General features: G+C 41.2%; 1 protein-coding gene across 2 annotated transcripts in view; it reads left to right on the forward strand.

Annotated features, from left to right (window-relative positions):
• The window catches only part of DPF3 (D4, zinc and double PHD fingers, family 3), a 389049-nt gene that overhangs the window by 326482 nt on the left and 39315 nt on the right, over positions 1-23252 (forward strand). The window contains exons 8-9 of one of the 2 annotated variants that reach the window (XM_006884718.1): positions 2138-2266; positions 5071-5734. In XM_006884718.1, coding sequence (XP_006884780.1) covers positions 2138-2266; positions 5071-5273 — 332 coding nt within the window. In that variant the 3' untranslated portion in view covers positions 5274-5734. Of the gene's footprint in view, positions 1-2137; positions 2267-5070; positions 5735-23252 lie in introns of those variants that run through there. The other variant, XM_006884717.1, reaches the window with a different exon arrangement.

Genomic DNA, 23252 nt, shown 5'->3' on the forward strand with positions numbered 1-23252 from the left:
AAGACCCACAATAAGATGGGTTAAATAGTGGCTGCAACAGCGGGTTCAAACACAGCAATAATTGTAAGGATGGTACAGGACCAGGCATATAATTTTTTTCCCTATTATATGTAGTTTTGCTATGAGTTGAAATTGACTTTGCAACACCTAAGTACAACCTCTCCTTGCTTTTGACTCTTGTAGATTTCCATGATAATCTCTTAATGAAAACACACTTCAGTTTTTTTGTCTCTTAGACATACTTGGATTTTCATAGGAGAGTAAGAAAAATAGTTAAGTTGGTGAATGAATGAAAAGAAAGAAATACGTATGGATTTGAGCAATGAGGATTTTATAGACAGAATAAATATTTTTTAAATTATTGTAGATATCAAAGTATTTTGAATCTATTTGCAAAACCATTCTATAGTATGTGAAGATCTCTTTAAAATGCAGTAAATGAAGAAGAAAGACATACCTTCAACAGGTTCAAAAGGTGTGACTGATTCTTCCTGTCTCCTCCAAATGGCAAACACTTTTTCTTCTTGCAGAAAGTGTTCTGCTTCCCTGAAGATGAAAATCAGTGACTTAGAAACTGATTAAACAATCCAAACAGCAACTGATAAATGGATTAACTTTCTATAATGTAATTCTGCAGGCTTTTGTCTTCTGCCTTCCAAAGGTAAGATTTTCTGTTCTTGGAGGCAAAGCCGAAGCAAGGAAGAAGTGAAGGCCAGAGGGAATCATATTAGAGTGGGTGAATCTGTTTATCACTTCTGTCTAGATGGTATTTCTGTGCACATATATCTGCTTCCTTTTACACTATGGGATCCTGGCTAATGTTAGCCTGTGACGAATCAAAGATTAGGGGGCTCTGGGGCATAATGGTAAGAAGCTGTGCTTTGACCCCAAAGGCACACAGTTTGAATTCACCAGCTGCTTCATGGGAGAAGGATGGGCAATCTCCTCTGATGCATTAACTACCCCTGAAAACCTGGAGGGTCGGCTATGAGTAAGGTTGGACTCGATGGTACACAACAACAATAACAATGAAAGATAGCTGCAGATGTATGGACATGGGCAGCAGGAAGATAGTAGTCAAGGCTGATCCCATAAATGGACTTAACTTCTCGGGCACAATCAGAGAGCATTAATGCTTACTGTGGAATGTTTAACAAAGATACGTCCACAATAGGGACAGAAAAACAGAGAAAAATGGAGATGTTTCTTTCCCATGCAAAGTACCTGTCCATGGCTTGGATCCAGTCTCTAGAATTGGAGAATTTAAGTGCACGTGGATAGTAAAGCTTTATTTTCTTAAGACCATGTCTTAGAATTTGTCTTTGGGTTTGCTTAAGGGGGAGAGACTTTCAGCATGGTGGGCTATGAGGTAATGCGTTCAATGACAAAATTTTGAAGCCCAAAGTTGTGCACACGGACTCCTCATTCACCTCATCTCTGATATGAGCTCTGAGCTGTGGTGGGTAAACCTGGGTGTAGTCCTGATTCCAGGTGCTGGGGTTTTATAGACTAACTTCATTTTGGGGGTACTTTTTATGACCCATGAGTTGGGACTTTGGGGCGGTAAGACTAAGCAGCAGAGACATTTGTTATTTACCAAGATGCTCGTGAAAGTTCTCGAGAGTATCTCCAGTTTCCTTTATGGAAATGATCATCTATCAGTGCTTCTTTGTTTTCCTTTGCAGGGACAGGAGGAATATCTCCTAAACAAGAGCATCTTTCCCAAGGGCAAGGTCCAGGTATTGACTCTTCTCCCTCCCTCTAGTCGCCCCTTTGTGGACGGTTGCCATTTAGTGTTGCTCAATACTGAGGAGTTCGCTTGACTAGTTGAATTTTGTAGATGGTTTACTCACCCTGGGATACAATTAGAAGAGCAAGGGAATTGCTGCAAAAATCCAGGGCTGGGAAATATTGGAAATTTCCACTAACCTCTAGATGAATTCCAAGACATAATTACTATTGAACCAATAAAGAAACATGTAGCCCAATTTAGCAAGTTTGTTGGAACAAAGCTTGTAAGTTCTAAACTTCGTGTTCTTTCTGAAGCAGATTCTGCCACACTGTGGGAGGAGAGGTGGAAGCGGTAGGAACTCATCTTGGCCCAAGGCTACAATTGTTTTTCTTTATGTTTCCACAGCCCAGAAAGGCCCGGATGGGACCGTCATACCCAATAACTACTGTGACTTCTGCTTGGGGGGTTCTAATATGAACAAGAAGAGCGGGAGACCCGAAGAGCTGGTGTCCTGTGCAGACTGTGGACGTTCTGGTGAGTGTGGCCTTGAGGACCTGCTCCATCTGCATCCTTTTGCCTTTTTGGGGAGGGAGAAAAGGCAGAGTGGAAAATGGTAGTAATTTCCCATGGTGAGAGGTTTGGCATTTTGATATTTTTTTCCCTTCTTTAGGCCTCACGAACCAAAAGTTATGCCCAGGGAAAATGCCAAGGAGACATTTTTATTTTGTTTCTGGCCTTGCTATGAGGTGCATATATCTTTTGTGTGTCTTGTTGCAAACAACAGTGAGAAAAAGTGAAAATATCTAGAGACACAGGCTAGATGCTTTCTTACAGTGGATGATGGGAGTGTAACAAAAAGATGTGTTAGTTCTGTGGAGGTGCGGGGGACAAATGAGAAGAGTTTGGAAACATGAATATTGAAGGGACAGCCCATGTTGAATTGTGGGAGTCAGGAGACACCTGGGCTCCTGGATAGAGTCATAAACTCCATCTCCATTGTCCACTCATTCCATTTTCTCATATAGAGATGTTTTAAGGAACCCTGATAGATCAAGGAGAAAAATGGGCAGATGTCTCTCGAGGGTGATTCTGGACTTGACCTTTTTTTTTTTTTTTGTCTGTTATTAATCTAAGATTAAATGATACTTTAATCTTGGTTCATTCATTCTTAAAATAAGTTCAGGTCTTTGAATTAGCTTTTAACCAAACCATTGCTTTTGGTTGATCATGTTTGGTTGATGCTATCTATTTTTTAAACTCTTTCATGTCATAATTAAGCTGAAGAGCAATGAATGCAAAGAAGAAAGAGAACACCAAGCTTATCTTTATTCTTAGTAACTACTGACTAGTTGGTGAAACACAGTCCAGTGGAGGGGTCAGTTCCAGTAGTGAGGGTTACTGGTCCCACTCACCTTCCTGTCCAGCCTCTTTTCTACTCTCAGTCTCCAAAGAAAGACCAAGATGACCAAACCTGATTGAAACTGCTCAGTTATTCCCTTACTTGTCTTTAAACCTTAGATTCTTTTTTAAATATTAGAATATTAGAGTTGATTGGGGCTCAAGACTGATTTTCCTGGAATATCAGTAATTAGGAAAAGACTCCCGTTCTGTTGTAGACAAAACTCATCATGTAGTTCCCGAAGACCCTGGTTGGGTGACTGCTTAAATACAATTTAATGAATTCACTTACTTTCCAGACATGGTATCTAATGTGTTGAACTTTTTACCATACTCATGGTAGCTTGGAAGTCAGGGACTATGTGTTACTAGACATCGTGGGTTTTAGATAATTAAAAGGAAATAAGTGGCATTAGTTTTTTGGGTGTTTTAAGAAAGAACAAGGAATCAGGCACAGTCTTTACAGCAAGGTCACTTGGCAGAGTGATACTCTAAATAGAATGTTATGGACTCCTTGGGACAAGGGAAAACTAGAGAGGGAAACCTCAAAATTCTCAAAAATCACTGTATGTTCTCTCCTCCCTTTCCTACAAACACAAGGGTATTTCAATTTTACTTATGGGGCTTCATGAGATGTTCGCCTGGTCTCCCCAAATCATAGCTTTTGCTGTCTTCCTTCAGCTTTCTGTTCCCAGGTTTTGTCTGCTATGTAACTTGGGGCCATGTGATAGCAGCCTAGATTTTCTCCTCACATTTGCTGAGAATTAATTTTGGCAAATCATGTTAGTCAGGGCCTAACTCTGATGTTCCTGAAATAGTTGGTACTTTGGGAATAAACAGGTGGCATTAGCCCATGGGATGTGTTTGTTAAGGCAGGTGGGCAAATGCTTCTGTAAGGCCTCCCTTGAGTCCCTTTTAGGGGAGCTCAGAAGAGCTGCCCTTCCCTCCCTGTCTCCTCCACTAAGCCTGTTTGTGAGTAGAAAGTGAAATGTCTAAAATTGTGCTATAAACAGCAAATTATCACCTTATTTGTGGGACTCTTTATTTTAGAGTGGGGAAAAAATTTGATACTTGAATTTTATTCATCTCAGGATAATGTATTTTTGGGAGTTCCTTACCCTATTTTTCTCATCTTCATAGTGCTTGAAGTGAAATTGACAACTCTCTGAACTCAGTAGCCAAGTCATTAAGACATGGGCATGTTTAGAGGCTGGCATCTATCTATATGTGTATGAGTATGTTTGCACACTTGTGAGTGTGAGTGTGCAAATCCCCCAAATCTTCCTCCAGTGGTTAAAAAGCGAGGCTCCTTTATTCCTTACCATTTATCAGACTTTCCAACTTCTTTTCGCTTTCAGTGCAAATGAACTACATGGTGTCAGGGCAGAAATGAAAGGGTATCAAAAGAATGGGATTAGAAGCGGGTAAAAATAAAAATAAAGTGAATGGAGGCTTAGCCACCTGGAATGGTTATCTGACAGTAGCACCTTTGTATAGCTGATTGTCAAAAGCGAGGGGCCAACATTGTTCAAGGAAGCACCTACTGGAAACAGCAAAGAAATACCAGCCAGGCTTAAAAACTACCCAGGAAAATCATTGTCTGGGGTGTGACTGAGCAAGAGTGCGTCTGTATGGGTTCATTTGGATGAGAAGAAAGATCCTGGTTGAATCTTTCACTGTCAGAAGCTGTGCACATGTGTATTATAAGGCTGATGATGCCTTTGCTTGGGGGAGGGCAAGCTGTCTTCCCTGGGAATATTTGCTTTGTCCCCTTATCCCAACTCCCTGTCACCAGGTGACATACCTGGTTAATCCATTTTAGTGTGTGAACTGGTTTTCAGTTTTGCTATTAAGAGTAACATGGTAATAGTGTACTAAGAATATTAATAATGATGTCTGTTGCTTAACCCATGTGCTGATATATTCATCATACATGTCAGCTCATTTGGGAGGAGAAGGCAGGAAGGAGAAGGAGGCAGCGGCCGCAGCTCGCACCACGGAGGACTTATTCGGTTCCACATCAGAAAGTGACACGTCAACTTTCCACGGCTTTGATGAGGACGATTTGGATGAGCCTCGCTCCTGCCGAGGACGCCGCGGTGGCAGGGGCTCGCCCACAGCAGATAAAAAGGGCAGTTGCTAAACTCATGGAACAGACTCTGGGGCAGTTTGCCACCACCCTCTGACTTTGGTCATTGTTCTGGTTCTGATGTTTTTGGTTGGTGTTTTTTTTTTAAAATGAAAGAAAATTTTAGATTTCCCCTTTATTCTTTTTCCTCTCATCCTCCACGCATCCCCTCCTCCCTTCCCTCTCTCTGGGTATGTACAACAGAAGCACAAACTACTGAAACAGAATGAAACAGAGGACCGAATGAGAGTCCTTCAAGGAGAGATGGATGTACTATTTACTTTTTATAGAAAGGGGAAAGAAATGGGAAATTAGAGTATCTTTTTGGGGGTGGGGGAGGGAAGCTTTTCGACATGAGCAGAGTTGATTTCCTCAGTTTTCCTATTTATTGGCAAAATGGAGAGAAGGACTATTGGGTTGAGAAACAAAGACCCAATAATATTAAAGAAATATATTATTTATATATTCTAGCTGTTGACGCTCTGGTGGCCTAGTGGCAAGAATCTGCACTGCAAACCTGAAAGCATGTGGTTCAAATCCACCAAATGCTCTGTGGGAGAAGGATGGGCAATCTCCTCCTGTGTGATTAACTGCCTCTGAAAACCCGCTGGAGGGTCAGCTATGGGTTGGTTCTGACTTGATGCTACACAACAGTAACAACAACATTCTAGCTATTATTAGAAAAAACAGACTTCTTTTTATTTATTTATTTTCTTTTAAGCAAGAGAAAGGAAATTTGAGAGAATAACTTTTTTAGAAGAATGTCACTGGGGGGATGATTGTTTTAAGGAAGTCTAGTCAGGGAGGTGATTGCACATTCTGTACCCCATGAAGTTTGGGGCTCCCCAGAGCAGACCCCCTTCCCGTGTTTCCTCCCTGGCCTTTCCAACCTCCTCCTTTGCTTGTGAGAATGTCAACAGTTCTAGAGAAGTCCTGGGCCACCCGCAGCCAGGCCCCTACCAGCAGCCACCTCCTCAGCATCTCGTCGTCAGCACATCAGCACCTCTGTGCTCCTTGCAGCTGGTTTTTTTCCCCTCTCACTTTCTACCTGGTGAAGAGCATCTTTCAAATTCAGAAATGGAATATAAGCAGAGCATCATTGACTTGGCCGTGACCATGACGAAACACCCCAAAGCCACGCTCCCGGAAGAAAGAAGGATACTTTGCAGTATATTTTCCCTCCCTTCCCTTTGTTTGAAATAATAGATAAATGCCTGAGGGATGATCAAGTCTCCCGCATTGCTTCTATTTTTATAGTGCCCGCCAGGCACTTTTTTTATGTCTCCAATAGCATCCCCTGAAATAAACCAAAGCAATACTGGCTCAAGACCCCCGGGGTGATAGAGAAGACCGTCCACCTATTTGGCAGTCCCATGAACCAAGAGCTGCGTGGCCCCATTCAAAAGGTATGTCTTGGCTGCCATGTCTAACCAAGAGGGCAAACCCATCATTTTTTATTTATTTGTTTGTTTTTACGTTTTCTTTTACTTTCCTCCCCACTCCTACCCCCCAATTTGTCTTTCATTTCTCTGAGTTCTGATCCCCTTAGTGTGAGAGTGGCTTGTGGAGGTGTCATGTGTTCACCCTCTGCTGCCTGTGTGCATGCCTACCTGGGCACAGGTGTGGGGATGGAGGCTTGCTTAGAACATGGGAGAAGTGCTGTGTGGAGAATGGTGAGCTCTGGCTCTGAATTCAGCTATGGGAGAAGGTGGCTGGGGAAGTGTTTGGCTAACTCTCCCTCTCTTGACTAAGCCTAGAATTCCAGGGAATGGAGGTTGGAGTTGGCTGTGGTAGGAGTTGGCTGCTGGATTTAGGTAGATGTGGCCTCAGGGAGCTGCATGCCTCGGATGGTACTCTGTGCTCTGGGTCCTGATTTTATAGCAAAGAAATGAGTCCAGATTAAATATGCCTGATTAGGCCCAACACGAAATTCTGCTGTTTGGAGATTCTGGTCACCACAGGGTAGGGCCAGAGCCTCCAGCATTCATGGAAGCACAGGCCCAGAGACATGGGTACAGCTGTTTGGCTTGAGTTAGAGGGTTTGAGTGGCTGCCCTGGCAACAGGCTCTTTGAATAGATCTGCTTTGATAGCAGCTTTTGCTGTTCAACATGAATTGGACCACTCAGTCAAATAACAAACCAACCAACCAAAAGCAAATACCACACAAAGAAATGCACAAAAGCACCAGTTTGTGCTTTCCTGATAGCCTGAGACCACAAGGGCTTCTGCTTTTGTCCTGCTTGAGATGGTGCTAGACTCAGTCATGAAAGAATGAAAGTAACGACCCCAGGGTTCTTTAGGATGTTCTGCCTAAGCTGTGTGCACCCCTGTCCTTAGGAACCCTGGCATCAAATCCCAGTGCTGTAAAGTTCCTGCATGCTCATATGTGTGAAAAGGCCAAGATAATATGCTTAAGATGGTCTCTGCGTAAGAGATACAATCACTCTTTATCATTCTCCATCCCTTCACTTTGTTCCTGTTCCACTGACTCAGATATTGGGTGATCTCTAACCCACTCTCATTGATGAAACCTGAGCGTTACTATTCCCTCTCATTGATTAAACCTGAGCTTCCATGGTAACACAAACTATGTTCAACCAATGTGCACTGTCATTGGAAATCTGTCGAGTTGAAATTCTCAATTCAAAGCTGGCTTTTGAATTTGATTTTTTTTTTTAAAAAATCCATATGATTGAAACAAATTATAAAAGGTGATGTGACCGTAGCCTCTAGCTTGGGGTCCTGCAGGAGAACTAAGAAGTGTAGAATTTTCTGAATATGGCAAGCCAGCAGGGAAATACTTTTCTGAGGATAGATAGTGCTTGTCTACTTTATTTTTGCCTAGTAGAGCTTGATTTTAGATTTCCCTTGTTGGAAGTAGTTGATGTCTATGTTCTCTGTTGTGAGAATAATAATATCACTTATCATTGTCTTAGTAAGTTGTCCTACCCTGTGACAGACTAAAAATGTGCATACTATTTTTCAAAAACTACCACAAACTGTAGGTAACTTTAAAGATGATCAAGTTTATACTTTTCAGTTGAAAAAAAAATTAACAAGTTTGAGGGTTTGGAATGAATATTGCTTTGGAGGCAAACAGCTTAAGATGAAAGACGTAAAAGCAGAGTTGTGGGAGGGGAAAGCTGGTTGGCTTGAGTTTCCAAACTTAGTGGGTACTGTATCTTTATCCTCTTTCTCTAGATAACAATGGCCAACATCCATGTGCCAGCCATTGAAGGCTTTTCCTAGAATATCTCATTTAATTCTGATGATTGCCCCATGAGCTAGATACTAGTATTATCTCCAATTTAAAGATGATGAAGCTCAAGCTTGGTGATATACTTAAGAAATACTGTATACTGAAGGCTCTATAAGCTAGCAAGGAGTCAGATTTTGTTTCATGGAATTCTGACTCTAGAGCCTATAGTTTTAACATTACTCTCCTGTAGCTTTCAGTATATGAATGCACAGAAGATATTAGGTAAAATATATTTGATTGTCTCTCTCAATCTTTATACATGTGTACACATAAGACTTCATATTGGAAATTTGCACATTTCTCTAACAATCATTTCTAGACATCCTTCTCATAGACATCAGGCACAAAGCTGTGCAGGCAGTCAGCATTTTTGATACTAATTTTATTTTTTAAGAAAATATTACTCCATTGAGTTTTTGGTGATAGGTTACACAGCAAGTTGGACTCCCAGTTGATAATTTTCACATAAATTGTTCAGGGACATTCATTCTATCACAATGTTTCAACATTCTCTTTCATCTTAGTTTATTCTCTTGCCAGTACTCTTGGTATCTCTATCCCTTCTCATCTTCGATTTTGAATAACTCATTGGTATTTTGCTCTCATACCGATTTTTTTTTAAGTAGAAGAGTGATACTATGGTAATAACTTTTGTGTTGTTATATGCTATCTTGTTGCCTGCAACTCATAGCAACTCTATGTACAACAGCTCTGAACCCCACTCTATCTCGAGCCAATTTCATTATCTCTAACATATCTACCCCCGTTACCCCAGACACTGAGTCAATCCATCTCATCCAGGGTCATCTTCTCTTGTGCTGACCCTCCACCCTTCTAAGCATGAGATCTTTCTCCAAAGACTGAGTCCTCCTGGCAACATGCCCAAACTAGGTGAGATAGCGCTATAAAATCCATGCCTCCAACAAGCAGCCTGCTTTCACCCTCTTCAGGACAGATCTGTTGTTCTCTAAGCAGTTTATGGTATGTTCAATTCTCTTCTCTAGCACCATAACTCAAAGGCATCAATTTTTCTTCTGTCATCGTTAGTCATTGTCCAGCTCTCTGATGTGTAGCCAGTAATTGTGAAGACCATGGCCTGGATCAGGTGCACCTTTGTCTCTACACTGGCATCTTTGCTCTGGACAGGTCTGTGACAGCACATTTTCCCAGTGCAATTCATATTTTTATTTCCTGACTGCTGGTACCAAAAGTGTTGATTGTGGAGCCAAGCAAGCTGAAAGCTGTTAACAATCTCAATCCCTTCACTGTCTTTCATGATGTTGTCATTTGGTCCAGTAGTGAGAATCTTAGTTTTCCTGATGTTGAGCTTCAATTATATTGAAAACTAATTTCCTTGACCTTCGACAGCAAATGCCTCAGGTCCTCCTCAGTTTCAGCAAGCAAGGTTATGTCATCACTGTGCTATTTTCTTAAAGGATAATCTCAGAATAGGATCAGCACTAGACTTAAAGACTCTGGATGACACTCCCAGGAAGTCCTTTGTTTTCTATTGTTTGTTTATCTATGCCACCCCCTTTGAAAAAGTTCTCTAGAGTTTCTCCTATCTTTACCCAATTGTGACCTTGATTTGAATGGTCAGTAATAATTGTAGGCACAATCTATTTTGTCTCAAGTTAGCTGAGGCTGTGGCTCTTGTAGACTTGTTTTTGTTTCTCAGAGGTTTCGCTTAGTTCCCTTCTGTTTTTCTCCTGGAAAGTAGAGACCATGGCTGTGTCTTAGATGACTGCTCACAGCTGTTAAGACCTTCAATGCTACTTACTTTACTAGGATGCAAATCATTGTATCATGACTTGTGTGAACTGTGTTTTTGTGCCAGTTTTTTTTTAATTTTGTTTTGTTATTTTGTGTGTGTGTGTACCATCAAATCAGATCTGACTGGTACAGGAGGAAATTGTTCCTCCTTCTCCAGCAGTGGTGGATTTGAACTGTGCACCTCTGAGATTACAGTACACCTTTTTGCCACTAGGCCACCAGAGCTCATTTATGCCAGTTTTTTTAAAAAAAATTAATTTTAATGAACGTTTGTGGAGACTTAGTGTTTCTAGTCATTCATAGTTGCACTTTTCTCCCTATCCCTTCCCCCCACCCCAATTCATTCTTCTCCTTGAAAAGTAAAACTCTTTCATTGTTATGCAATCCCTCCCCTCAAGTCCAATCTACTGTGCAGCCTTCATTCTGGACTCCTGTCATGACAATAATACCCAATCATATATCCTTTTCAAACAATTCTCTTCCTCATCTGTTTCAATGCAGTATACATCATTCATCCCCTCCTTCTCTGTCTTCCCTCAACCCTGATGTTAGTCCCGTTTTACAAAAGTGACCCTATTCAATATTTGTCCTTTTGTGACTGAGATATTTTGCTCAGCATAATGTCCTCCGGAATCATCCATTTTGCATAAGTTATGCCAGTTTTATGAATTCTCTCGTGAGACTGAGGTTCTAAACTTTCAAACCCAGAAGACATTTGGACAGGGCTTGATTATGTCTGCAGTCCCAATTCAGATTTTACAAGAAAATGAAGGTAGATATCAAAGAAAACATTATTGCTCCAAGTACATAAAACACCTCCCTGAAATACTTCAGTTATGTCCCCTAATTTTTAGAGTCCTAGTCCCAAAGTAGAGAACCAAACATGTAGAATTTTCTGAATTTACTACAATTTTCGTACATCTGAGGGATGTGGTGAGGCATTGTTTAGGTGGAAGTGTCTAGTGCCGATGTGATTTTTGTTTTCCTACCTAGAACATTTTAATCTTGTATATCTGTTATTAGAACTATGTAGAGATTAGATCGTACAATTACAATAATACTGGCAGTGAGAAGTACGCATTTAATTTTTTAAAGGCCCTTAAAAGTCAGTAATGAGATTTGCTGCTGATATTTTAGACAGAAGGATTTCATAGAAAATATGATGTTCACATCAATAGTATCCCTTTAAGTCAGCCTGCTTACTCTGCATCTCTCTCTGCACCTAATGGGCTGCAGCCTGATAGTGCCTTTATATAGCACTTGAGGGATCACAAGATCATTACTCTGGGAAAGAACTAAAGGCTGTTTGGAGGTTTGCACTTCATGGTGGAATAAAATTAATTAATTTCATCCCAATATGCCTCCTGTTACATCTGATGAATATGATCTTGAACATGCACTTAAAGTTTGAGCAGACTCATGTATTAAGATGTTTTCCACAGGGGATTTTGTTTAGCCTTTGAAAGTGGAGTTATTTGTGTTGTGTGCTTTCTGAACAAAGCATTTCTCATCTGTTGAGTAGAAGCCTAGAATAGAAATTAAAAAAGTCCAAGATCTATACTCAGCTGTCCATTGTGTTTGTTTTCATGAGTCTCTGACAAAGTTCCTTCATTCCTAGGATTTAGATGTTTTTCTCTCATCAAAATACATGTGGTTGTTGTTCTAATGTGCCATTGATTCACCTGCAACTCAACCCTGTGTACAATAGTTCTGAAGCCTGCCCTGTCCTGAGCCAGTCTCACTGACTCTCACACACTTAATGCCCTAATTATTGTAGCAATCCATCTCATCCGGGGTCTTCCTTTCCTGCACTGTCCCTCCACTCTTCTGAACATAATGGCCTTCTCCAAGGACCATTCGCTCCTGGTCACAGGCCATATATGATCACAATTTGATGATTTATTGATTAAAATCTGGAAAGGACTTTGAAGTCTTTCATTGAAAGCCCCATTGGATTAGAGTTGATATTTGATGTTGTAAGAAACAAACAAAACTCTAAACCCATTATCACATTATGTCATGTTGAGATGAAGCAGTGAGGTTCAAAATCCTCACGAATTTTCCCAAAGAGCTAAGGCTGAGCTTTCTAAAAGGCCAGTGTAGTTAGTGGTGAGGGGTGAAAAGAAGTGATTGTGGCAGAGAGTGGACACTCAGGCCTCTTTTGGTTACATATTTAAGTGCTTAAAATATTGAATTATATGCTATGGCCAAGTTTAATAAAAATGATTTCTTACTGCTCAAAATAACAGTATTGGAAAAACAATTTTTGCTTTTTCGATTGCTGAAACAGTTGAAAAATAGGAAATATCTTTGTCAGAAGTGAATTATTAGCTAAAATGTATTGACTTTTAATTTTCAAAGTATCTGAACACTGGCCCTCAGTCAATGATTCAGACATTTAAAAAAATTACTTTTGACATAATTTGAGACTGACAGAAATAGTATAAAGTATTCCCACATACCTTCCAATCAGAATTCCCCAAATAACTACAGTATGGTTATCGCAGTTAGGAAATGAACATTGGTGTGAAATGATCATCTATAGACCTTATTTGTATTTTGCCAATTGTCTCACTAACGTCCTTTCTGTGGGTCCAGGATTCAACATTCAGTCACATGTTGTTCTGAATCCTTTGTTTCTCTTCCTTTGTCTTTCTTAACTTTGATACTCTTAAAGGGAATTGGTCAGTTGTTTCCTAGAAAGTCTTGTGCTATAAACTTGTATGATGTGTTCTCGGGATTAATCAGTTTATACACTTCTGTAAGAGTATAACAGAAGTAATATTGTGTGCTCAGTACATCATATCAAGGGATACATGATATGTATGCCATTACTGGTGATCTGAACATCTGGCCTCTTTGAAATTATTCCTGTATCCTTTCTTTCAGCTGAGTTTTCAATCTAATATTTTCAGATACCTCGGATGGGAATATTTTGAGTCTGACTGGGACTGGGATTGAGTAACTAAAGTGTGTGTATGATTGTGTGGACCTGTGAAGAATAGGATGAAATGAAACACAAGACCATTGGATTTTTTGAAATATCCATTTACTGACTGGTATATTTCTTTGGAATCTAGTTGGACAGATTAGGTAAGGAACATAGTCAAGAGGCTTAATGAGTATGTTTTTGTTTGTATTAAATGCCTTCGAGTTGCCTGCAACTCATAGAGACCCTATGTACAACAGTCCTAAACCCTGCTCTATCCTGTGCGACTCTCCATTACCCCAGTTACTGAATCAATCCACCTCATAGAGGGTCTTTCTCTCTTGCACTGTCCCTCCATTTTCCCAAGCATGATGTCCCTCTTTAAGGACTGGTCCCTCCATGCAACATGCCCAAAGTATGTCAGACGACGCTTCAGAATCCTTGTGTCCAAGGAGCAGCCTGGTTTAACCCTCTCCAGGATAAACTCGTAGTTCTCTTACCATTTTCTTCTCAAACACCACAACTCAGAGGTATTAGTGAGTATACGATGGGATTATTTTTGCTGTGCACCACAGTGATCAGGGGTGTTTTTGTGGAGGAAACCATTCAGTGAAAGACTTTTCACTGACAATTGCAATTCTAAACAACATTGCAATTCTCTCTGTAGGTAAGAATCTCTGTGGTCAGAGAGAATGGAGACAGAGCTGAACCGAACAGCAAATCTGATAATGTAAATTGCCCCCCCCAGAAAAAAATCACAACCAAACACAAGGCAATCTGGAAACATACCTAGGAATTGTTCTGTACATTTTGTTCATGACACTAGATTAGTGCTTCTCATGGAATACTAAAATTATTGGTAGTCTATCTTGTCAAGCAGATGGTGTGCTTTGTAAGAGCAGAAATTATGTCTTTCATATCCTTTAGATAGTCCCCTGCACCAGCAAGCCATAAGTATCTACTGAAATGCACTGAGAACTGGGTAACATTACTGAACTAGTCAGTGGAAGGATTTAGTGCCTTCTTCTATACATTGTTGGAAGGTTGAGAATGTCCAATTTGGACACAGGATCTATAGATCAAGTTAGATGCAGGCAGTTGAGACCAGGAGGCAGTGAAGTGATAGTGAAGGAAAAAAGGGGGTGGGGGGGATCAGGATATGAAGACAGAGGGAAGGTCTGTGCAGAAGAATGGACACCTAAGCCCCTTAGAATCGAGAAGGCTGTGAAGCTGTTAGCCTGCAACTCGCTAGCCAACAGACAAAAAAGTAAAAATAGATATTAAGAGTACAAAGTTGGGGAGTTAACCAGATTTTTTCGAGGGGATTTAAAAAGAAGTAGGTGTAGATGAGTCATGTTTGGAAATTTGAGAAATTCTGAAGGGTTTGCTTGAGGGTATGACTGTGAAACAGACTGGCAGGTGACATCTTGAACCGAAGGGGACCGGGACATTGAGGGGAGGTGCAGACTGCCAGCAGTGGAGGGAAGGCTGACTGGATCAGGAGAACACTGGCCGGTTGTCTAGGGGAGGTGAGGAGAAAGGCCACACTGGTTTTCTCAGTCCAGCGAAGGGAGTGCAGGCAGGTGGCTGGGTGAAGAGGAGAGGAGCACTAGGGAAGAGGAGGGATGCTTGGAGCAGAAAAACAGGACAGTGGGATGCGATGTTGACGTTGTAAGGTGCTGTAGTTGAGGTGACTACAACTCATAATGACCCTGTAAACAACAGGCAGAATCTTAACCCTATCCTATATCCTCTGCGCCATCTCTGATATCCTTGAGCCCATTGTTAGTCACTGCGTTGATCTCAGAGGGCCGTGGCAGCGGTTTAAACCCGGCTAAAAAGGCCCAGTTTCCTGCTTTGTCACTTCATGCCTACCGTCCCCCTACCACTCCCCAGGTGGGCGCAGTGTCCACTTGGGCCCCCTCTTCATTTCTTCCTTCTTGGGCACGTAACTTGACTCAAGCTGGGCACTGTGTTAGTGGGCTTTGTCTCTGCCCTCAGGAACTACTTGTGATACTTGTCAAGTATGAACGTTTGGGTTTATTTACTTGGTATTATTGCTTGCTTTTTGCACCAGCCACTTCATTTCAGAAACCAAAGTGACTTAATAGATTTAATTTCAGCTCAGAGCTAATTCTTTCTTGTGTGGGCGCCATCCAGACTGCAGGGCCCACCTGGTACGGACAGCCCCCGGGCCCCAGGTCTGCTTGTTTGAGGCCTGGAATGGGTCTCTGGGCTTGGTTCTCTTGCGGAGTGATTCTGACATCACTTTAGGTGGAGGACGGTGTCCTTTCATCCACGTGCAAGATGGAGCTTCAGTTGGAGTTCTCTGTGGCTGCAGCTGACCTGACCCCATTTTTTACCTAATTGACAGAAAGAAAGATGTCATCATCATAGTCCTCTCTAGAATATCTTAAAGGATCTCTATTGGCGCCGCAATGAATCACTCAGCTTCTAACTAAAAGATGGGTGGTTCTAACCCACCGCACAGCTCCACTTTAGAAAGAGCTATCTGCTCCTACAGAGATTACAAGGCAGAAAACCCTGTGAGGTAGTTCTGTTCCTTTCATGTGGGGTCACAGTGTGTTGTTATCAACTTGATGGCACCTTGCAAAAAAGGAGGGAAAAGATTCCAGTTTGTTTAGAGCCCATGTGGAAGGCTGGAGGGTGATGGGGAATAAGACACTTGGTTAACATCCCATGTTGCCTGCTACTAAGCCACCCAGGAATTGAAAGGCCAACCATGTTCCTTCTATTCCTTGTGTCACTCAGTTGCCCTGTTCGGGGCTGACTTCGTGCTGCTGATGCTCAAGGCGTGGGGAACTCTAGCTTGGTGTCACCGCACACAGCCTCGTTAGCCTGGCAATTAACTGGCAGTTTTCCTTCCCCACCCCCGACCCCCACCTCACCCCTTTTCAAACCATTTCATTTCCACCACCCCCATAATTTTAATCTTTGTTTTGCTTTGTTTTTAGGTAGTTGTTCTGTGCTGTTGTTTTTTGTTTTATCTTTCGTTGCCTTTCCCTCTGCAGTCAACTCTATGGCCTGGGGACTCCGGCATCCTTCAAGCAAGCGACTTCCGAAGAAGAGGAAAAGAAGCTAAGACGACTTGCTAAGACCACCACCACCACCATCACCATCTCCTCCTCTTCTTCCTCTTCCTCTTTCCTTGCCCGGCCCCCTCCTGTGCGTGTGTTTCAGCCAACACAGGCGTTTGGATTGTGAAAAGCCCTCCAGCACAGCTCAGCTCAGAGGCGTCTCCGGAATGGCCTAAGTTTGTGCAATAAGAAGATTTACTTTTTTCCCTCCTTTTTTACAAATTCTTCATTGCATTCTTTTTGTGTGTCTGTGAGAAAGCACGTAGGTCAGACTGGAATTGCCCTGCCACAGAAAGAACTGAACACAAACAAACTGAAAAAAGGAAAGAAAAAAAAAGAGCTATTTTATTTATTTCAATATTTAAAAAGGAAAAGAAAAGGTGCTGATGTTGCACAATATTTTTGTTTAAATACCCTTCTACTTCAAAAATTAAAAACCATTTTGTGAAGACGAGAAATCAGAAAGAGTGTTTAATGGCAAATAAAGACTGAATATTAACTCTAAAGAAAAAATACCCAAACTTTTTAAATAAGAAAATAAAGAACTGCTCTGCTCTCTCAGGCTTTTTAAGGAGCTGTCCATGTATGTGCTTTAGGTGGTTTTGCCTTTCTGTGAGTTGGATGTGGTGAGGATTGATCAGTTTTTCTTTTTGTTCTTCCTTCTTTGACAGTCTATGGGAAGTGTTGGTAAGGATGATGTGTTCAGACTTGACTGCAATAAATGAGCCACAAAGGCTCTGGGCAGGCTCCCTCCCCCAGCACTCTCTCCCCTACCTCAGGCAAACCCCATTTGTCTGACTGAATGTTGAGCGAAGGAGGATGCCTCCTGGTTATCATGTCTGATGAGGCCGAATTCAGAAAAGAATTCCATCAACTGATTGAATCTACCTCTGCAAGTTTAATGGATTCAAACACAGGCAGCTTTGTTTTAAATAATGGAACAAAGGGGGGAAAATGAGTTAAAGGGCAGGAAAAGAAATGGTATCTGAGGTGATGTTATAGCTGGCACCTAACTACGTCTAGAGCTCACTTGGAGACTTGTCTTTTGGCTAGGTGGCTAGAGGTGCCTGAGGCTCCAAGACTGTCCCCAAGGGTAGGAAGACAGGCTTGAATGATGGAAACTTCAGATTTGGTTTCTAGTGGGGGCCAAAGAAGGAAGGTGAGTCTTCTAACATGTCCTTTTATGGTCCAGTGGGTGAAAGAAAGCATTATAGCCTGAGAAATGTAACTCAACATCGTGTCTGTGGCCTGGGGAAGAAGCTGGGTTGACCAGCTGGCCACTGGGTTCTACCCTGGTCTCCTCACAAGGCCATTTCACCTTTTCATGCTACAAGTGTCCCTCACTTTTAAACAAAGTCCTCTAGTAAATGCACGATCTAATACTGGCTGCTCTTGTTAGAAAAGGTCCTTGAATCACAGTGTTACTGAAATAGTTCCAAGCATGAGAATCTCCCTTGGAAAAGGGCAATTTGTGTAGGTACAGCCTGCTAGCGACCCTTCTAGGTTTCCCATTCAAGGCCAGTCCTGGGGGGCTGGGGTGGTGTGGGAGATTACCAAGAGTATCATTTTGTCGCCCTTTCCTGTGTGACATTTTCTAATGGAAAATGTCCCTTGTTGAAATGCGAATAACGATTCTCATAATAACCAACTCTCCAGCCAACTCCCATAAATTATGACGTGTAGAATTGTGATAAAGCTTTGCATAATGTAGGGTTTGTATCAAGTTTGTGTAAGTTTCTGTTAAATAAAAGTCTGTTTCCAATGCTCCTATAGCATCTCTGTAAGTTTTGCTTTTCCAACCTCATCCTACATGAGTTTGTTTTTCACACCATTGTGTGGAAGGGACTCCTGCCCACTTGCATGCCTAATATTTGCTGAACTCTACTGTTTCATTTAAAAGCACAGTCTTGCTACTGACGTGGCTCCCTGGGGGTGGCATGCAAAGTGAACAAGACAGACCCAGGGTTGCTTCCAGCATTTAGACTCTGGGCCCAGAGTTGCTGTCACCCACCCACCATTCCTGCGACCATCATCATCGACATCTTCATGGCCAACATGAATTTACTGAGAGCCTGCCTCTATGTATGGCGCTTAATATGCCTGTTCAATGTTGCCATCATACCATTGATAAAGACAGCAGTTTTGCACAAATCACACAAATTAGTATGTACTTGGAAAAAAGAGGAATGTTTATGCTTCCATTACATAAAAAGTTGCTTTTGGTGTAGCTTCCTCAACTTCCATAAGTGAGGCTGTGAGCAGGGTGACCTCTGACAGATTTTTCCTTATTTGTCGAGTGGACACCCTTCTCTCATAGGTCTTACGGCTCAGCATTTCAGGCCAGGGCTGGCTCATCCACAAGGAGGCCAGGTGGGAGCAGAATGTGGCAGGGTGCACCTCTAACATTGTCATTCTGCTCCTGATGGGTTCTATCTTCTTTCAGAATGAACATTACATTCATAAGGAACCTGATAAGTTTCTCTAACAGTGAAAAGGAAATTTCATATATTTATTAACACTACATACTTCCTAGGGAACTTTGGTAGCCTAGTGGTAAGGAACTGCACTGCCAACCTGAAGGTATGTGGTTTGAATCCTCCAGCTGCCCTGCAGGAGAAAGATGGGCAGTCTCCTCCTTTGCTGTTTACTGCCCTTGAGAACCCAGTGGAGGGTCAGCTATGGGTCCATTCTCTATGATACATAACCACAACAACATACTTCCCTACAGCTGTTCAAAATTTGGGACACTAGAGCCAATTCAGAGATCACCTAAGATCAAACATCTTAAAAGAGGTAGATGACACCTTTCTTCTAGTTTATCCTATAGGATAGGAAGGATACCTCAACTCCAATAGGGAAAGACTCTTTACCTAAAGAGTTTGTACCTCATCACTAAAAGTTTCCTGATAGCATCTTTGCACTGCTAACAGGTCCAAGAAGTCAGACATTATCAGTGTGAATAATTAAGAGAAGGTGGCCCAAGAGAATGAAATGTCCATAGTGGTGGGCTATGAGGGTAAGGACTGCCTTATCAAATAGGTTGTTGACAAAGCATATTTGTGCTTTGTGTCTCTATATCGATGGTCACTGACCCAGGAGGAAGGAGAAAGTGTTCCTATGATCCTGGGAATGAAAAATATAAAAATAACCCCCTACTGTTCTTATCTAAGTAGAAATAATTAATAGATTGATTTTAATATTGAGGATGTGTACGGAGCGAATAGCTTAGGGAAGTGCAAGGCAGGTGCAAGAAAATGATCCTATCAGGGAGGCGGGGAACAGCCCTTGCTGCTTAGCTCAGGCCAGTGGGGAGACAATAGGGTTGAGAGTGGATTGAATGACAGTACCTGTGCTCCAGATGGGCCACATGATTCTGGAAATGTTCAAGAGACACTACTACCGAATGTGAGCATACATAGAGTTCCCGGGTGCTTTTGAAAAAGGCCAAGCAGTCTACAACAATAACAACTCAGTAAAATCTCCCCATTTTCAAATACTGGCGGTAAATGAAAAACAAATCTTGAAGATCAACTTTGTGTGGACCAAGCCAATCATGACTGTGTTGTGATGTTCACTGATGGCTTTGGGATTGCCAGTCAGATTGACATGGAGGTTGAATTGCTTTGATCAAACCCTTCATAACAGCAAGTTCTTTATGTAAGACTTTACCTTGGAGTATATCTAGGGGTATCCTGGGGGAGTTCTGGTAGCTTAATGGTAAGGAACTGCACTGCCAACCCAAAGCCATGCAGTTCAAACCCACCAGCTACTCCACATGAGAAAGATGGGCTATCTTCTCCTATGCGATTTACTGGCTATGAAAACCTGCTGGAGGGTCAGCTATGGGTTGGTTCCAGCTTGATAGCACACAGCAACAGGAGTATCATGATTTAACTTTGTTAAGTAGTGGAACTAGATATCTGGGCTGTTCCCTAGCTAGAGCTCGGCCATTCTTCACCATTCTTCACCATTCAAATATAGTCTCAGTGAAAATCATTGCCTATTCAGTCACACTTGTAAGGAGTCTTGGAGGCACAGTCCAGAGAGTTGGTGTGACCAACACAAAAGCCACACCTCCCTGGTGGTTCAAATCCACCAGTATCTCCTCAGTAGAAAGAGCAATGTCATTCCATGCGCTTTGCAACCTAGGAAACCCAGTGGAGGATCAGCTACAAATGGATTGGAGTCAGTTCCAATGAGATTTTAGTTTTCTTTTCTTTTTCTTTTTTTTTTTTGAGTTTTTAGTTTTGTAGGTAAAAAATATTCCCTGTTAGTGGGAAAAATATTTTCAATTTAATTTTATTATCACTGACCATCTCTTCTATCACATTCCCTCTCCCTTTTCTATGGACCCTGAGTCATTCTATTTGGCTGGCACTGAATTTGAGATTTTACTGTTCCCAAAGCAACAAATTCAAAATTTCTTTTGATTAAGAAGATATATTGTTCTCCAGAATATTTAGGTATGTCTTTTAAGTATTTGATCTCTTCTGTGCATCTTATTTCAGAGAATGTTTTATAAGAGAGGATGTGACAAATGATTCGCTTGAGTCAGACTTTTTTCCTTTTTTGCTTGTGTTATTATCCCGAATACACAATTAATTTTCCTTATTATTTAAAACAGGGACTAGCAAAACCTTTCCTGAAAAGGCTCAGATAGTAAATAGTTTAGACTTTTTGGTCTATATGGTTCTGGTGTTAGCTCTGATTATAGCATAAAAGTAGCCTTAACAATACATAAACTTAAGGACATGACTGTGTTCCAATAAAAATTTATTAACAAAAGCAGATAGCTGACTGCATTTTCTCATTAGCTGTTTTTTGTTAATCCCTGATTTAGAAATGTATTTTTAAAGCTGGGAAAGGAGAATTCTTAAGACATTTTCTAAGTATTAGGAATAAAGAAAGAAAGAAAGGAGTTTCATGTCATCACATGTGGAGCTAAGAGTATATTTCATGATTAGTAATGTAAGCTCTAGAAGGCAAAATGTGAAATATTTTTATGAAAAAAAATCCACAAGAATAATATTCTAGAAGGTTGCCTACTAGATTTCCCGGTTATGGTGTTTGGTAAAGTGCTTACAAAAGTATCTGAATAATTCAGTCATAACAGTGACTCTCTGAGGGTATGATAACTCTAGCAACTTAAGTATGGAAAGAAAGACTAACTTTAAAATAGAAAAGATCTCATGCAGATGTCTCCTATGGACTAAATGAACACAGTAGAACTTTGCATGAGACAGATGATAAAGGACACCTTGGGAGGGGTGGATTTGTTAGAGTTAATGAAATGATCTCTATGAGTGCTGAGGACACCATTGAAATTAATTTCTTTCCAAGAAGTCAGATTTTTGTGGCTATGTTTAGTATAACACTTTCTTTCACTTTTTCTCTCTCAAGGGTTCATAAAATATTAGTTCCCTCGATGGACTGAGAGAAGACTTCTGATACCAAGAATTAGAATTCTTCTTACTGATCAAACATGAGATGGTCTTGAAGTATTATGTGTGAACTAGTGATCATCATCATAGCCATGCCTAATTTATTGAAGAGATGTTCTTTAGCCATTGCTAGAGAATCTGGGTTAAGTGATAGGAAAGGATCAATAACTTCTTGGATATAGAGGTTTATTGCTAAGTTCTTTGAGGTACCTACATGTTTCTTTAAAGAGGACAGTAATTGGAATCAGCACAATACACGTGGACCCTATTTACTCCAAGCTCCATGTTGTGATCCCTCCTGAGGTCACCAAGAGATCTCAGCATAGATTAGAAGGAGAAGAACTCCGGATAAAAAGAAAATCCTTTGTATTTTATGTGAACATTACTTGATCTTTTGCTATGGTAGATGTCTTTCTTGGAAGGTGATAAAGCAATCAGCAATAGTTTAGCACTGATTTGATTGATAGGGTTAAGTGATGCACACAATCACAGCCAAAGGTGATCTGGAAGCCTTCATGGAGCACTTGGTAAGAGACTACCTTGTTATTTATTTCTAAGTAAGCAGAGTACCAGAATGTGTTACGTTGAAAATAAATGCATGAACTGAAAAGTAATTCTCCATCTCTGTTTGATATTTGAATTATTACATCTTTACATTATGATGGTAGTAGTGGTGGTGTTGCTATTTGCTGTTCATATTTGTGACTCATAGTGACCCTATGCACAATAGCTCTGAATGCTGCTCTATCCTGGACCAATCTTACTGTCACAGCCACACCTATTCCCATTACACCAGGTACTCTGTTGATCCATCTCATCCAGAGTCTTCCTCTTTTGTGCTGTCCCTCCACACGTCCAAGCATGATGTCCTTCTCCAAGCACTGGCTCAGAGTATCTTGGCCACCATGTTCATGTAAAATACAAAGGATTTTCTAATGTTTGAGCTTCAAAATCCATGTCTCCAAGGAGCAACTTGATTCCACCCCTCTCTACGACAGACCTGTTTATTTGCTGGCAGTCCATGAGTTCTTCAACACTCTTCTCAACACTACAACTCACAAACATCAATTCTTCTGTCATTCTTAGCCTTAGCCTCTCTAATGTATAGAGTAATTATGAAGCCCATGGCCTGGGTCAGGTGCAACTTAATCTCTAGATTGACACCATAAAAAACATTGAATGTATCATGGACTGAAGAAATGAACAAATCTGGACAGAATGCTCTTGAGATGTGAGGATAGAATGAGTTTTTCACACATATTTCAGAATTTGGACTTCTTGTTGGGGTGAGAGGGTCAATTCCTGGAGAAGGACTTCATGCCTGTCAAAGTAGAGGGTTATGGGAAAAGAAGGAACTCTCAGCGAGATGAATTGATAGAATGGCTACAACAATAGGTTGAACACAGTAATGACCGTGAGGCTGACCCAGAGCCAGTCAGTGTTTCCATTCTGTTGTACAGTCTCTCTGAGTAGAAACCAAATTGATGGCACTG

This window comes from Elephantulus edwardii, unplaced genomic scaffold (genome assembly GCF_000299155.1).
Source record: "Elephantulus edwardii isolate Elephantulus edwardi_28Jun2011 unplaced genomic scaffold, EleEdw1.0 scaffold00037, whole genome shotgun sequence".
In the NCBI taxonomy this organism is placed as follows: Eukaryota; Metazoa; Chordata; class Mammalia; order Macroscelidea; family Macroscelididae; genus Elephantulus; species Elephantulus edwardii.